At 45.2% G+C, this 16,824-nt stretch overlaps 1 protein-coding gene across 1 annotated transcript in view; it reads left to right on the forward strand.

Annotated features, from left to right (window-relative positions):
- Positions 1–83: 83 nt before the first annotated feature.
- LOC131285037 (PE-PGRS family protein PE_PGRS4) overlaps positions 84–16,824 on the forward strand; it is an 87,921-nt gene continuing 71,180 nt past the window's right edge. Inside the window, exons 1-2 of the mRNA XM_058313898.1 lie at positions 84–329; positions 5,566–5,678. Of these exons, the coding sequence (XP_058169881.1) occupies positions 132–329; positions 5,566–5,678 (311 nt within the window). The 5' untranslated portion in view covers positions 84–131. The remainder of the gene's footprint in view (positions 330–5,565; positions 5,679–16,824) is intronic.

The following is a 16,824-nucleotide window of genomic DNA, read 5'->3' on the forward strand; positions in this document are numbered from 1 at the left end:
AGCAATAGTTTTGAAGAGAAAGAAAGAGAAAGAGGAAGCGAGTGAGAGGAAGAAAAGTGTTTCGGGGAAAAAGGACGCGTGTCCTCCACCGACGGCGGGTGTTCATTTTGGCAGGGCTTTAGGTGCGTTACATGTGGGAAATGTTGGATCCCGATCTAGAGTGTGGCAACGAATGCGGCGGGCCGGGGCCCCCTCCCGAGTTCCTCGTGCCACCCCCGCCGCGGCCCCCGTTTCTCGCGGAGCTGGTCAACTGCAACGAGGAGCAACAGCAGCCACCGTTCGGTGCCGCCAGTCCCTTCGGTGATGTCGACATGTGCGAGGCGTTTCCGGTAAGTATCAGTGCATCGTACTAAATACTGTAAGAAACCCTTTCGGCAGTCATCCGCAGTTTTGGAAAATAATCTCTTAAATGCCCCGTCTTCAGTTGGGAACTATACAGAACACTCTTTTGCAATCGTCCAGAACTCAATTTTCCACCCGAACTGCTATTCGGATTAATAATTTCAGGCGAAAGACGGTGGGAGGTTGAACAACAAGCGATTCAAATTTGGCCAGGTGCTTCATGGCATGCATTCTATAATAATCCTTGGCTCGGTCAACTGCTATTTTCAAGTACCAATCCTCCTCATAGCCGATACTTCGATCGATCGTTCCTTCTGAATATGCCTGAACTCTCTCGAATCCTTCTGGTTCGGATTGAAGCAGCCGCCGCACGGTTCGGTCCGGCTTCAGTTTTGGAAACAGACCCCTCTTGTAGTTTGTGAGTTCAGACACTAGATTCTTCTTCGAATCCGACAAAAACAAAATGTTCCAACATCGCAATTCCGTACGCTTCTGCTCCATTTGAACGCAACCAGAAGGGCCGTTCATTGGGGCAGCGACTGACCAGTGTACGATACAGCTCGACCTCATCGACACTCGTCGATCGGATTAACTGTAATTGAAAGCTTTTTCCACCCACCCGTCGGTGAGCGTCGGATGCAGCCAACAGCCAGCTTTTCAATCCGTCCTATAATTCTTTTCTATTCCACGTGTGCACCGTATCGGTTCGGAGTGGCCCGTGGCGGTCCTACTACGATGCTGTAGGAGATTTTACCCCTCCAGCCCTTAGAGCAAACTAGAGGAAAGATTGACTTGAGCGTGCGGCGGGGAGGGAATCGGTGAGCTACGGAAAAGCCAGATCAATAGCGTTCGTATGTGTCTGCGGACGTTGTGCTGGGTTTTTAATAATTGAAAAACTGCCTTCCCGTCCATCTCCAACACACTGGGCCCCTTGTTTCACCCACCGTTAGAGACACAATAGAAAATTGATTTTCTCGTTCACTAAGGCAGACACTCCGGATCCCCTGCAAATATACCGTCGATACTGGTGCCATTTTTTTTCTCCTCCAGTGATGGACTTATGCCTTCTCTAGATCATCGCTCTTATCACCACACGAGGGGAACCCTTTTTTCCACTCATGCAGCTAACTCTCCAGCCACTTTTCCAGCAGAAACTTCACCTTCAGATCAAGATCGCCCGCACCTGAAGGCTATTTTCCACCTCAATAGAAGTTCGTTTTCATCACTGCATCCTATCGCACCCGAAGGATCTCTCTTTCTTTTTCTACTTTCCCCCCCGAATGGACGTATCCGTGTCGGCGTTGGGGGTTTTTCTTTTTTGCAAACGTTATTGTTTGCGAAAACGGACAATGAGTCCAAACCCTGACCTCATGAAGGGTTTCTGGGAGAGGTTTAGGAGAATGGTTCCCGTTTACACTCCATAGGCCGGGCTTGGGGTTTCCACTCCCGATTTTTCCGCCTAGTTCCACTGACGTGAGTTATGAGACTTTGCTAGGATTTCGCTGCCGGTTCCTTGGCCATCGTATGTTTTTTTGTGAAAATAAATGGGAAGGGATGATTTCCTCTTAGAAGAACTAAGCCCTGAGCGTGCGAAGAATGTGAGGAATCAGATGGTACGGCGGAAGGTGAAGTCATTGGACACCAACGTACTGTGCAAACTTCGACGGTTCCATTTTTCCACTCCACTCGTTGGAAACTATTTTCTTTCTGCAAACCTTTTGTTCTCCTTATCATAATAAATCAAGCGAGAACCAATGGGCATCGTACCAGAGAAAAGAGAAAAGTTGACACACGCGCAGCTAGCCCGTTGGAAGGATCAATGCTACCATTGTATGTGTGTGTGATGTGGTGACCTTTTCCTCCGGCTATAATTTGATAATGGTCACACAATCGTGTAGGGTTTGCCTCTGCAAAGAAAATGCATCCACTCTCGAAGGCTTTTGTTTTCGTTTACCTCGCATGCCGACTGCTTATGATTTTCAGTTTTACCATTTCGTTACCAACACTTCCCAGAGTCAACAAGGCATTGGCCCTCCAGTGATGTACTTCGTTAGACAACCGATTGCAGCTTTGGATTCCGATGTCCAGTGATTTCTGATCATTTTCGATCTGATAGGAACGTGGGCGTCATTGACGTCATGGCCGTTATTGTTCTGTCATTGTTTGTGCGTTTGCTCGTGGTATTAGGTCAGATCTAACCAAACATCTGGAAGGTATCCCACAAAAGACCTACATTGTTAAAAAGATTGAATGGAAAGCATGAAAGGTTTTTTTAAATTGTTTTGTAGATGTATTTGTACAAGGTACATTTGATTGGTAGGTTTTCGAAAAGCGTCATCGACAAAGAGAAAATTTCTTGACAACCCTTTTATCACTACTCCTCTTTGCAGATAGAAAGTTAGGTTTGAAGTTTCGTGTCGATATGTTACCGGTCCTGTTTGGCGATTGTTATTAATTTGTTTTTCAAACAGCTAGAAATATTTTTTACCCGGCGAAAAATATCATAAAGCATTAAAACAACTCAAATCTCGATGCAAACCGAATATTATTTTCACTAAACTTTTTCTACCACATGTAGTCCACTTTCAAAATAATTTCCTTTTTGAATGTGAAAACTGGGACGAGAATAGGACGGATGAGAGAGTTAAAAAGTTCATGGAGGAACACAACTACCCATTGTTGCTCCAGTGCTATGGAATGGAGGCTTAACAGCATTCTTTAGCATCTACCGTTATCCGTAGGGAAAATGTGTGCCCTATTTTCCGACTGCAGGAAAAAGAACACTAGCGGTTTGGGTAAATTTGGTTAGTTTTCCTTCCCTGAATGTAAAAACACAGAACCTTCCAAAAAACGTGAAGCTGTATGGTGTCACTAGGGCTAACATGAAGTTATCGTTCCGTAGATTTGGTTAACTGCCATTCGTTCATTCATTCTTTGTTTTTCGCTTTGGGTTGATGGTCAAAGCTCCGGTTTATTTGGTCGTTTTTAGGGATTTTGTGTAAAGTCCATAGCCTTTTTCGGTGGGTGGAATACTAGATGCTTTTGCCTCCAGATCCTCGCTCCTGTTCGAGTTTTGTGTTGTCTTTGGAAATCCATTAGCAGCACTATAAATGTCGAATAAAATTACATTTTATGAGAAAAAGCCCACGTTTTAGCCCGTTCAGTGCGGGATGAAAAAAGGCATCCTGTAGCCCGGTTCTAAAAAGAAAATGGTTTAGACTTTGGTAGACGAATCCAATTTGTATTTTAGAAACATCGTAGCGCATTTGTTATGAGTGGTAGGAAGCGTTCATTGTATTTGCTGTATGTAAAATATTACTCGATTCTAAAAGTACTCAATTGAATGTTATAGATGTACAACTAAAATTGTAATAAAATTAATTACATTATATTTCAAAAGGATAATCACGGATCCGTTTGAGCTGAATTGTAAAAACATCGTGTTTTCACCTTGTTTTCGTCGTGGAGAAATTTTTAATTCTTGTGTATGCGATTTCAAATAAACCTTTTTCTGCTTCATCGGTCAATTCGGTTATCGGTTTAAAAATTTTCATGCCTTTCTATGCAAACACCAATCGACGATCTAATAATTGAAAAATATGCCTGAATAATTCAAAAAGTTTTAATTAATAATGGAATTGACAAAAGACCCTTATTAGACAAACATTGGATAAGTTAAAAAGGAAACCTTCAACAGCTGTCTGTCCATGTTCAATCCGTGAACAATCCGCGGGTGCGAAAAATTAAATTCTCTCGAAATGGAACGCGAAGTTGTACACACGAATGAACAAATTTATGGTTTATTTTCATGCTTCATTGCTCGACCTTTCGGGGCATTATTTCAATCAACCTCCCATCCTTGGCCGCTTGGGTCGGAACCATCGGTTCGTAATCGTTTCGAGCTGTTTTATGGTCTTTAATTATAAATTTTTAGCCATTTTCGTGCCACGAAATGGGGGTTTTCTTTTAACTTATTGCTCGGGTTTTCAATCTACGTTTGGAACGATGTGTTTTTGTTTCGCCAAGCATTCCCAAAGGACCATGCTGTGTGCCGTCATATTGCCTTGGCTGGATGCAGAGGGAATTTTTTAAGTAGAAAGTTTTATTGTGAAAGTTTTAAAGGATGGAGCTTTGGTCTGTACTTAAACGATGGTTTCGCTGCTGATGGCATTTTTTGTTCTTTTTCTGTTCTTCCTAGTTGTATACATGTGTTTCAGGAACTTTGGGCATCCTTCTATCACCTGCTCACTGCTTCTTCCACCTATTTGTTTACGATCATCGACGCGAAGTATTGTTGTGCCTCGAGGAGTCTTCGAGTAGTCCAAAAACTTTAATGTAATGTATGTGTGTTGCTTTTGTAACGAGATTCAACTGCGAGCAAAGTGAACTGATGGGATTTTTATCTGAAAAGTTTGCGCTTATGGCTATAAATTCCACCAGCCCATTCAAATGAATCGTATAAATTTTCAATTTGCCCAGCGCGTGCCTACCTTTTGGTAACGGTTTCTTTGAGCTTTTCCGATCGTGTAGGATTCGGTGAAAGTTGTTGTAGTTGCCCGATGGATATTTGTCCTGAAACCCATTAAATAATAAACTTTTGAGAAAAAGATACAGAAAAGAAAAACATAATCATTGATAGGAACAAAGTTGTAAGCAAGTTGATGCAGAGGCATTTTTTCAACACCGTGTTCAAACGAACAGAAGTGCTTGAGAGGACGTCTGTTCAATGCAAGCGGGGGGAATGGATGCCCAGAAGAACCTGTAGAAAGTAGAAAGTTTTGCCATTAAAAATTTCATTGAAGTTATTCTTAATATCTTATCTTGAACCAAAAAGCCAATCAAATTTTCTTACCGTTTTCATTTCTCTCTAGTAATCCTGTAATAGTTTTCAATGTTGTTTTTAACTATTTTTTTTTCAATATTTATTTCTATGTATTATTCAATGACTGATATTTTAATTCATCCTCCCACGTTTTTGTTTTCATGAAAAAGAAAAATTTTCTTAGAGATCCCCCACATAAACACATTGTTGGTTTTTAATCAGCCCTCGACCCCGAGGTCGTTTAGCTGAGGTATTAATTGAGTGTTTAATTTCCATTGTGTCCACTTTGTGTCCTCGTCAATTCATTTATCAATTTCATATTCACAGACCCGACTCGAATTGAAAAGTCAACCCGCACTAATAAAATATGTTCGTTCTCTTCTTCTCTTTTCCCAACGCAGATCATTGACGCCAGCTACCACAGTGGCCCTTCATTCCAAACCTCCGCCATGATAGCACTCTGTTCGGTGCTGCTGTTATTAGTCATTTTTATTTCATCGTTACTAGTGTGGAAGTAAGTATGATTCTCCCTACCGTTTTTCGATACACTAAAAACCCTCTTCAGATGTAAACTGCTTCACACGCAATTATCATGTGTTTGGTTCTTATGACCAAATTAATGCATCAATGGTAAATCCGGTGATCCGATGAAAATTATGATGGCTTGTGTCCTGTAGACGATTATATAATATGGTTTATAACAATTATCTAAGGAGAACGGGGAACAACTCAATTATTCCCGCATTTTTTATTCAAACTTTCGGTTATGTTAAAGGATGTTTTCCATATTAGCGTTACACCAGACAAATATTTAAATTGTTTCAATTCCGAGCTATCCTCTACATGATATTCAACCAGCGACAAACTGTGTTGTACCCTTGACCGGAAACATGCTTTCCCCTTGCCAGGACTCGAACTTGTCTGAACTTCTTAAGAAGCGCAGGATATCCGAGAGTTTCACTTTGAGCTTCCTACACGAAGCATTTGCCGTTTTCAGATGTTTTCTCACTCTCGTGGATCCGGGTGCTTCATCATTTCGCACTAAGAAACTGCCCGCCCCGTTCCGAAGCCCAGCACGTTTCCTACATCGTCCGGCACACTTCCGGTCATGTGCCATGGTCGTCGCCGAGCGGGTGGAAGTTTGTTGTAAATATGCTTCAATTAATTTAATTAGCTGCGCACAGCGGCAAGCAGAAGCACCACTACGAAGCGCTGTGTACTGCCCGAAGGCTGCCGATCCGGCCCAGAAAAGTGAAGCAGAGTGCTACGTAAAGGACGATTTTGCAGACAACTTTCCCTCGGTGCCGTGTGTCCATGGGCAGCCGGAAGGGTCGCCGTTTCCCGGAAACGACTCGAGAAAAGCTTCCCCGAGCGGGGACTTGCCATTCGACAACGATAAACCGGTCCGTGGCGGTTGGTAAACAAAGTGCAAATTATCAAAGCCTGACGGGCGCGCCGTACGAGCGCAAGCAGCGGGTTAGCTTTTCCAGCCTTCCAGCGCACGAAGAGAGGACGCTGCTTAGCAAGGCACGCCGGGAAACTGTTGAAGGCAGGCAAAATGTAGATAAATTGCCCGGTGCTGCTTCAGCGAGGCGAGCGCGGAAAGTGTCGGACAAATTCTGCGACGGTGCGAAGATTCGTTTTTCCTTGGAAAACTCACGCTCCAACCTCCCTTTTCCTATTGCCGATCGCTGAAAGTGTAAGCTCTTACCCAACAAACCCGCCACTACCAACGAACGGACGCCTTGGAACAGGGTGTCCGGGGAGATGTGCCGGGATCACTAGATTGTTTTATGATATTTATGTTGTGAAAAGGTTGATTGTTTTGTTTGGATAGTGTATAGATTTCCGCTTGAAAGGGGAACAGTGCGAGGCAGTGGTTGAAGCCCTTCCCCATCCCTGCCTCTGGATCCTCTCAGGCAACATGATTGATGGCAAAGTTACGTGATGCGGCCAAGGTTGTGCCGCCGCCTTTAATGGTCGTGTTTGTCGATCTGCCCGGTCTGACTGGGGCTATCATTTAGTGAGATGCTGTTGTTGTTCTTCATTACGCCGAGCTTAGGACGAGCCGGACGACAAGCGTTAAAGCTCCTTTTTGGCAGATGAGCGGTTTTGCAGGATAAAGTTCTTGGCGGTTGTGGTTCATTACGGTTAAACAAATATTTCGTCAACAATTTCTCATGATGAAGATTTCGTGCGATTTGCGGCTGATGCTGTGTAAGTTTTGAATAAGTGTTATGATACCGATTTGCTGCCAGCTAGATTGTGGAAAACTATATTTTAATGTTTGAAAGTTTTCTTGAGATATTTAACTACCCTCGGTTTTACTTACAATTTTTGTTATAGATTGAAGCCTTATATATTTAAAATTTCCCTTCATCTTTAAATTGGGATACATAATTCGAAGCAACAGAGAAATTACCATTCAGTACATTTGTAAATAATCTTTAGAAAGACACATATTCGACAAGAAACTTAAATTTCGATCAAAATGGACCGAAGGCATACTTTGTATGCTTTTGCTATCAAAACATTGATGGAGTACCCAAAGATCTCGTTTTCAGTGCTTACTCTTTTTAGACTTGCTTCCAAAAAAGAAGCTACTATAGAAGCTTGCATGAAGTTTTTGAATGCCCCCAGAAGATACTTTGTATGAGAGGCTTGCGGAAGGGAGGGAATTTTGTTTTGTGGGCTTTGCATAAGTAGCATCTTCGTTTTCAACCATTAGTGTCTATAAAATATTTCTTCATCGTATGTAAAGAATCATCGTCGAGCAATGCAAAAATGCTCGAGTAAAGAAATTCAATTAGAGTAAGTAGCTCCACATTTCTAGCTCAACTTTTGTGCAGTAGTAGTCTTATTTAATTTTTTATGTTTTTAGTATTTAATTGATGAAAATGAGAGTGCTTGCATGGAGGATTGTAGAACTTCTTGCAAGCACTTTCAAACGTATGCTGTTTCTGAAATTGTACGAAACTCAGAGGGCATAATTTGTCTAGCGTCTTACCAAAGACCAAACTCGATGTCGAAACATACCGGATTCAGGTTACTTAACTGCTCGGCATCAAAAGTTTTATTTCGGTTTCCAATGTCGGTTTCCTCTTGCCGTGCCACATTCAATTTCAATGAAAGGGTAGCGTGTACTATTCCCTAAGGATAAAGAAGATTTGGGTTTCCCTCCCATTCGGAAAAAGTGTCGAAACAGCAGAAAATTCATTGCACGTTTTCAAACGCCCGCCAGCGGAAAAGAGCCACTTTCTTGCCGTTTCTCCTTCGCTCTCAAAGACGCTAAGGATCGTCGCTTACACGATCGACGGTAAGAATGTCCGCCACTAGACAGTCGGGACACAAAATTGGTCGCGTTGGGCGTGGTTGTAAACGATGTACTTATCTTCTGTCAACTATGCGCGGCCACATTTTTCTCGCTACCCCCCGTTCCGCGCCCAACAACAAACCCTTCCAGTGAGCATTGGGTGAGGAAAATACTATGCTGCACACACTGCTGCTCGCGCTTGCTTTTGGTGGTGTGATGCCACTGCACCGTGCTGAGTCGTCTCGAGAGAATTTCGTTCGGGTTGTCGTTTTTGAGCCGGTCGAAAATAAGAAACTCACCGTTGTGGATGTTTGTGGCAGTCGGGGTGGATGGAGATAAAAATAAAAGACTAAAATCTTCCTGCCATTCCGGCTGCCTCCGGTGGAAGACAAATCCACCCCGACGCGGTAACCGCAAGGTAGATCGTTAATCAATGGGCGGTGTGGTTTTCCGACGCGGCGCGTGTGCTGCCCGCCATTGGAACAGCGATCGACGAGTTTTCCTGTCATTTTTCCACCGTCGTGCGGGAAAATGCCCTACCATCGGGAGCGAAAGCAAGACGGAAAGACAGAGTGAATGAGATCGCCCGAGTGCGTGGAAGCGTTGCGCGCTCGCTTTCAGCCGGAAAACCCGTTTCTGTGGGGTTTTTGCGGAATTTTGCGTTAGCGACGTCGCGGGAACGCCCCCAGACGGTTGCAACCGCAACCCGACCGGGAGCGACCCTGGCGTGCGGTTTTCCCGTTTAATGTGCCAGGTTAGGTTAGGGTTTTTGTGGTTGGCTCGGTATTTCGCACCGCGCAAGGCTCATTTCAAGGAACCGTTTTTTAATCTGTGTGTGGCGGACCTCCTTCGGGCAACGAAAAATTCTTTCGATCGAAGAAAAATATATTGAGTCTCCTCTCCGATCGTCGAACGCCGAAAGCGTGGTGTGTTCCCCAGTGACAAAATGAAAGATTAATGGTGTGTTTGTCTAATGCCTCTTCGGCGCGGGAAGTGCCGTAGCTGGGGATTGATGGTGATGGTACCCTCCTCTCGACGGTATAAGCTACACGAAACGGAAAGCAGGGAGGAGGGTCGAAAGCATGTTCGTTGGAAAATCAATTTCTAACCAGGGCCGGTTTGAAGCAAGGGAACATCATTAACGCCGTGGTTCACTCTAATCATGTGTCTGTTTTAATGGGTTTATTTTAAGCTTTAAATCAAATAAACCATTCCATAAAGAAGCATTATTTACTCGCGCCCCCAAGCGTGTGACCGCCCGGAAAGCAGAATTTGGCAGCCGAACGAATGGCCTCGTCGTCGGCAGATTATTGGATTATCCATATTGGCTTTTAAACTCTTACGAAGCCATCCCCCCCAAATCCGTCGCCTTCGAGGTGCATGGTTCATTAGAAATGTGAAAAATCATTTCGTCACATCGTGCCATTCCATCGACCGGGGCGGGAAATTGATATCTTTCCTCCCGCGCGGCATAAATCTTTGGGCCTAGCCCCCCAAAAACTCGCATGCATACGATTTCCTCTCCAGTTTCCGTATAAGAAAATCGTTACTAGTTGCGAGGTATCGCTTACCAATTCGGATCGACAAGCCGGACGCGATCGATCGATTTGGGTGTCCGCGCCCGTTAATGTGGTTTTTCACGTTCACACCTATATCAATTACGTTTCTGGAGGCCGAACTTGGTGTCTTCGGCGTCAAAAATATCAAATTTAATAGAATTTTGTTCGATGGCGTAGGTTTTCTTTGATTCAAACGTAGGTGTTGGTTGGTGAATAACGCCAAATGGTTGTGGTCTCATGGCGATAGGGTTTTTAAATAAATTATTTTACGTTTTATTTGCCGAGCTGCCCCGTGCTTCTCTTACCTAGCCTTTGGTGCATTCTTTAGAATGGGTTTCTAAATTGAACATGTTCTAATGCAATATTGAACACGATTCCAAAATTAAGCGTCTCCCAACAAAGACACCATTTTCATCCGATCTCGACGCTATAGCAGTTTCTTCTGCTGAACTTTGTGCACCAGACCACCCGTTTTGCCACCGAGCGCAATCAAACATGGCACACACCGAATGGGTATCTGCCCGAGCACAACCGATACCACATATCATCCTTTTCGATGTTCGTTTTCTCCCCCCACCCGAGGGTACGCCGCTTTCTGGTGTCACCAGATGAGCATAGGCCACTTAAAGCGATAGAGTCGGTAATCGGCAACTGGATTACAGCATGGGCAAGCGTCGACGTTTGCCGCACACACTGTCCCATTCTCTTAAAGAGCGTGTAAGTGCAAAAGGTTTTGATCTGGGGCCCGACTTGAAGGAGGTTCGCAACGACGCAGAAGATCCTTTTGTACGACTTTCGTCCACTCATTCTCCAAAGCGCGCATCGGAGTCGGTAAGAGGATGAAGACAAATGCTACACTCGATTGGCACGAAGCTCGGTCTGCAACTACCGCTCGTTAGAGCAACCCGCTATCAATAAGTGGATATTAAACGATTGTGAACGGTTTTAGGGATTACAAACCGACGCTCGTCTTCATACAGTCTTGCCTTCGCTTGTGCTACGGATCGATAAAGGTAAAAATGGCTTCTAGCACGGCTACCAAGGTGAGAGAAAACAAAGGGCGGCGGGGGTGTGACATTGCGATTGGGGGAGCGAAGAAAAACAGGACCCACTGAATGTTGCTCGGAATGGCAGATCGAGATTAAATAGTAATAAAATATAAATGGTCTGGAATCGAGCATAACGGCTACCGATTCCAGTCGAATGGAATCCGAGCGTCTTGGAATGTTGTCGAGAACTCGAGCATAATTGTAAGATATAGCCAAGAGGACAACGGCAATGGATAGAAGTTGCCGTAGCGAAGGGCGCCTGGTGTGCGACGAAGGTTCGACGGTTTCACTGTCGGGCTTGATAAGGGAAATTAATAAATGCTTTGCGACCGATTAAGCTTTCAACTCACGTGAAGATTTGGGTTAAATGGGTTTATTACGTTTGCTTTCAGAGTACCGAGATGGCCTTTCAGTTCTATGCAGCAGCATGAATCGGTTGGACTATTTTCACTGTCTTTTTTCGCGGGTATTTGTTATCGAAAAGAACGAGGGACTTCTCATGGTTTTCGGTGGATTTCAAATGATTTCAAATACAACCAAATTTAGCAAATATTAATCCAATTTTCAATTCGTTTCTATTTTTTTATTTTTTTGTTTCTATTTTTAGAACAAAAGTTATGTTTTCCAATATGCTTATTGCAAAAAACAACTACATGAAATTGAAAATGGCTTCTCTATCACAAACGGTTCCGAGCTAAACATGCATTCCATTCGCTTGGGTCAACAAAGTTCGTTCGTGAGACTTTCAAACCCATTCCTTTCGCGTTCCGGGCAGGAAAACTCTTCCGGAAATGCATCCATCCCCCATCGGGTTGCTCCGTTTTTCGCTCCTCCAAAGAACCTCGGCGTGTGAGGTTGACGCGATGCATAAGGATGCTAATAACGGAGCTCCATCCCTTAGAATGAACGACTCCCGTGGGAGAGCTCGGGGAAAAACCCAATAGCGTTTATCCTTCCTTGCCTGGATGTGTTGTCTGTTGGTGGAATTGACAGAATGCTGGAAAATGTGTGATAGTTTTTTGTGTGCCTTTTCTCACAGACTCTGAGGTAGCTAAAAGCGTGGAAGGGATGGACTTGTTTTCTCCCACCGACGATCTTCCGTCATGCCCGGTTGCATTATGTTTTTTTGTTGTTTGTTTTTGCATAGAAATTGCTGGAAAAATAGCCCAGCAAAAAGGAATGTTGAGTGAGGAGAGGGTGTTGGCGGAGAGGGGGACTGCCGGCCAAATGCTTCGATCTCGACGGAATAGTTCACCCACCGCCCGGTGGCGTTTTGCAGAGCGAACGCGTACAACTTTTGAGGCGATTGTTTTCCGACATACTTTCATCGATAGTTGTTTTCCCAGCGCTGCGATTCATTCATTTATCCTTCGTTATTCTTGTCAAAGCGAAAAAGAATCTTTGTGAAGCTTGTGCTTGTGAAGGGATGGAAAAGGGTACACGTATCAACTTGATAAAGCTGGAGAAGAAAGAGGCTAAAAAGCATCGTCTTCTTATCACATACTTTTGGCAAAGGCACGTCCTAGGACGGCGTCGACCTCTTTGGCATGGATTGGAAATGCATTGCTGTTGAAAAGTATTTCACTACGCTCGTTGTGTTTGGCTGAAGTTTGCAAAGATTACCCTAGCGCCGATGGGGATGAGTATGTTTAAATTCAATATAGCATTGATTTTGATTTCATCTGGATTGTACGGTCTTAGGATGCATATTCTGTTTTATAGACTTTCGATTTCTTTGAATTCGATTAGATAAATTTTATTTCTCGTTCTGCAGCAAGAGTTTTTGTATGGAATTGAAGAAAATCATTCGTATGTTGAGATTTTTCCAAAAAACTAAAACACAAAACTCTCCACCCTGTGATGTTTCAAGTGACAATAAACTAATCGTCATAATCATACTATTTAGACGTTTTCGATGTGCTTGACTTTTTCAAGCAAACTTGAAGCTGACAGACGACTGCTACCCGTCGTAAAACATGCCGATCGAAGCTCCCGTTGGGTGGTTTGGAGTGTAGAATTACACCATTCACAACCAGAACATGAACAGCATGTTCGGAAAGTAGTCTAGGTAGATGATAAATAGCGAACACCTTTGTAGTCTCCAACATCCATCCTGATTTCGACTTGGGGAGCGACGGGGAACCCCACACTGACAGCATACGCACCATCAGACACGTGACAACCTTTGATCGACCCAGGCAGACTAACACTGATCGATGGCCGTGTCTATTTGCACGTTCGCCATCTTGTATCCCCTTTTTAGCAACCGCTCGGAGTCCCGGGTGGGTGCATCCGAGACATGGGCGAAGGAAACCTCGGCAGATTCCTGTCTGCTAATTGCCACCGAAGACGATGCGTCTGCAGTTTGTTCGCAATGTGGCATCTTGAGTAATGCCCCCGGGAGGCGAGACCTTCCGCAGACGCTTCGCGAGTGTGTGTTGTGTTGTGTTGCCCATAAATCGCGCTCAAAGAAGGGAGCCCCGGTGAGAAGCCAGCTGCAGATTACGCAGCCGAGAACAGAACGTTCAGTGTTTCGCGAAAAATGGAACAAACAAAATTTAGTTGTAACATCGTCCCTGCAGTCTAAGACACCGTGGTCGTCTCCACGGTCGTAAGTGGGCCTGCTGCAAATAATTGGTCCCCGTTCGGAAGGGCTTGAAGTTCAGTTTTTCTTCTTGCAGAACCTTGGAAGCAAAAAAATATCACAAAAACTTAATCATCATTTTTGTCCCGGTTCGCTCTTCTCCTAACCACGCCGGGGCGCTCAATAATTGAGTCCCGAGCAAAGGAGTAGCATCCGAGGCTGACAAAACAAAAACCGAGGCGGCGGTGTGGCTTAATTGAGAAATTATTTTCCACCGTACCCCCGTTGTCTACCGGTTGGTATGGAGTTTTCCTTTTCCTCCATCCGCACACACACATACACATATTTGGTGCCAATGGTGACGTGTAGGACGAAAATGATGATGCCGTGTGTGATGGTTTTGGTTCGAAAGAAATTTATTGAGATATGCCGCAATTATGTTGGCTCCCGGTTGCAGTTTCTCGTTTTTGCCCCTTTGGTTCTAGAAGGAGGAGGAGGCTCTACAGAAAGAAAATGCACGGCCGACCCAAGGCAAGAGCGAAACGAGAGAAGGAAAATGGCATCATTGAGCGCCGTCTTGAGCTGTGATGCTGCACACACAGGTCTCTTGCTTAAGGCAGGTTCCTCCGGACTGCTAGATCACGTCGGTTGGTTCACGTTTGTTTTATTTTGCCCTCCTCAAACTGCTCCGAAACGAAAAACGACAAAAGACGAATCGCTGCCACCGACCGAGCGGGAGACAAACTTGTGAAAAATGATGATGTTGTTACGTGAAGCACTTCAATTAAAATAATTGCGGTTTTTAAATACCATCGTTTCGATTTGGTTGCAGTTTCTCTCCCGCTTGGTGGTGGTGGTTATGCTGAACTGTTTGTGCGAGTGTGTGGAGGGCAGCATAATTTATGACAGTAGCATCATAAGCACTCGTCGGCGTCGTCGTCGTCGTTGTGATGGGGCCGACCTCCTCAGGAGGTCTCTCGTGTTTAATTAGAGGGAGCGCGTCGGCCAGTTGTTCGCGTTCGTAGATGCGTTTCGTTCGTAGTTGCGGGAGGAAGGGAGGCGACAGGGAGGAAAAAAAGGTGCTGGTGATGTCGCGTGAACTCGGTGGCAAAGAAAGCAAGCGTCGACTAGGGCTGCGATAATTGCAATTATGCTGCAGTTTGTCAGTTACCTTGTCGCACACAACAGAAAAAGACCCCCTCCCTGCAGTGGTAGTGGTGGTTTGCTCTACTTCATTAGTCATGAAGCTTGTGAACCCGCGGGGTTCCCCGGGTTTATCCCGTCTTTCCGCACCTCACTGCTTCTATAGTCTGTGATTTACCTTCATTATGCTCATTTTCTTCGCCAACCTGGCGCTACCGTGTTTCCATGGGATTCCTTTTGTTTGTCCTTTTATGCGAATCTGCAGCCGTGTGCGTTCAAACTAGCTTTTCCCGCCATTCTCGCAGCGGCAAGAAGGTGTCACGGTGCTCTTTCGCGCCCTCTGCCAACCCAGCAGATAATGATGATGGACTTAACGATGGCAAAGGTGATGCGCTAAGTGAGTCATCACATTTCAACTGCCATCAACAGCGTCATCAGCGTCCTCCTCATCAGCATCCTGCACCTCGCTGGAACGGGATACTTATCGGTCGGTCGGCGGGTTCGTTTGGTTGGTATCATAAAATCAATGCTTTACCAGACCCTCTCCTCCCGTGTTTCAGCATGTGGCAGTCTGCTTTCGGCGTCTCATTGCCGCCACACGCTGGTGTAAAACCAAAACCACCGCGTGAAGTGGTTCGTGATAAGTGCAAGCGCAAGTGTTCTCGTCTCGCAGTTCTCTTTTATGCACGATTGCGCCACGATGCAAACATGGCCGTTCACAACCACTCGGTTGTCGGTTGGGAAAGCGGCCAAAAGTGCCGTGTTGAATTGATTATGTTTTGCATGTGGTGGTTGCTGTCAAAAAGGCGCAACGTTTAGATATACATTTTAATATGAGTTTGTTTTAGTAAATTTTGTAACTTTCAATCGTTGTGTTTTTGAGTAGTTGAGATAGCGCGGGAAGCAAAATATAGGTTGTGTTTTTTCTCTATCGAAAAACCCCGGTGGCGCCAGACCACCGTATGGACTTTTGAGCAATTTAGCACCGTTTACAAGCTATTAGTTATTTTTCCGATGGCGGAAGCGCAACCGCCCACCAGAGATCTCCTCCGTTCGCTCCGTTTTCGATCCCCCGGAGGGTTCATTTGGGAATTCAGTGATGCAACCGTACACATGCCATGCCTGGTTCGCATGGAATTGGCCTTCAGGGAGGCTTGATCTTGATATGTGTGTGTGTGGTTGGAAATGTTCCAGCAGCAACCTTGTACCGGAGCTAGTAGTGGGATGTGTGTATCGCTATTCCATCGGAAAGACACACAAGAGAGAATGCTTTCCATTAAGTGCCTTCCTTCCTGTCTTTGTCGGAAGAGGGAGGGATGTTGGGAGGGAAGGGAGAATTGCATCGATGCACACAACGTCGGTGCATGCGGCCAGTTAGACCATTTTTCTCATTAACTGCTCCAGAAACCTACCGACCGAACGACCAACTAACCGGCACAAAGGAAAACACCTTCCCGGGGTGTGAGGGTCGGAGGAGAGAAAGCCGGCATTTTAGGGCCAAAAATCGAAACGCTGCCTTGTTCGTGTGTATGCGCGCGCGCCCGCACGCCACCGGAACGTGAGTCCGAAATGGTGGCAAAATCTGTGTTACCAGATGCGAAAAGCAACATCGAACGAGAACCATTTCCGTGGCGGCCTGGAGGGCGGGGGGTGGGGGTTGGGTGCGTGGAAGTAAAATTTATTATCAAAGAGGGTAATAAATTTTCCACCGAAAAACCACCATTCCACCGACCGCGCGCGCGCGCTCGTGTACCATCTGATTGCTTCTGTTGCTGGTCCGGACGGCGGAAAAGCTGGCTCCGCTGGGTGTTTTATCTTGCATGTTCCACGGGTTGGAAATTCGCGATGGAATTGCAGTTATTGGTGGTGGTGAGGTGGAGGGGCAGGGGTGGGGATCCCTTTTTTCTCGTTCATTCATGCTTAGTGCAGCTAGGAGATTCGGGTGCATCATTGCGCTTTTTTCCTCAATCGTAATGTGCGCGATCTTTCGAGGGGCGTATGAAGCAAGAGAA

The sequence above is a fragment of the Anopheles ziemanni genome, chromosome 3 (genome assembly GCF_943734765.1).
Source record: "Anopheles ziemanni chromosome 3, idAnoZiCoDA_A2_x.2, whole genome shotgun sequence".
NCBI classification, from domain to species: domain Eukaryota; kingdom Metazoa; phylum Arthropoda; class Insecta; order Diptera; family Culicidae; genus Anopheles; species Anopheles ziemanni.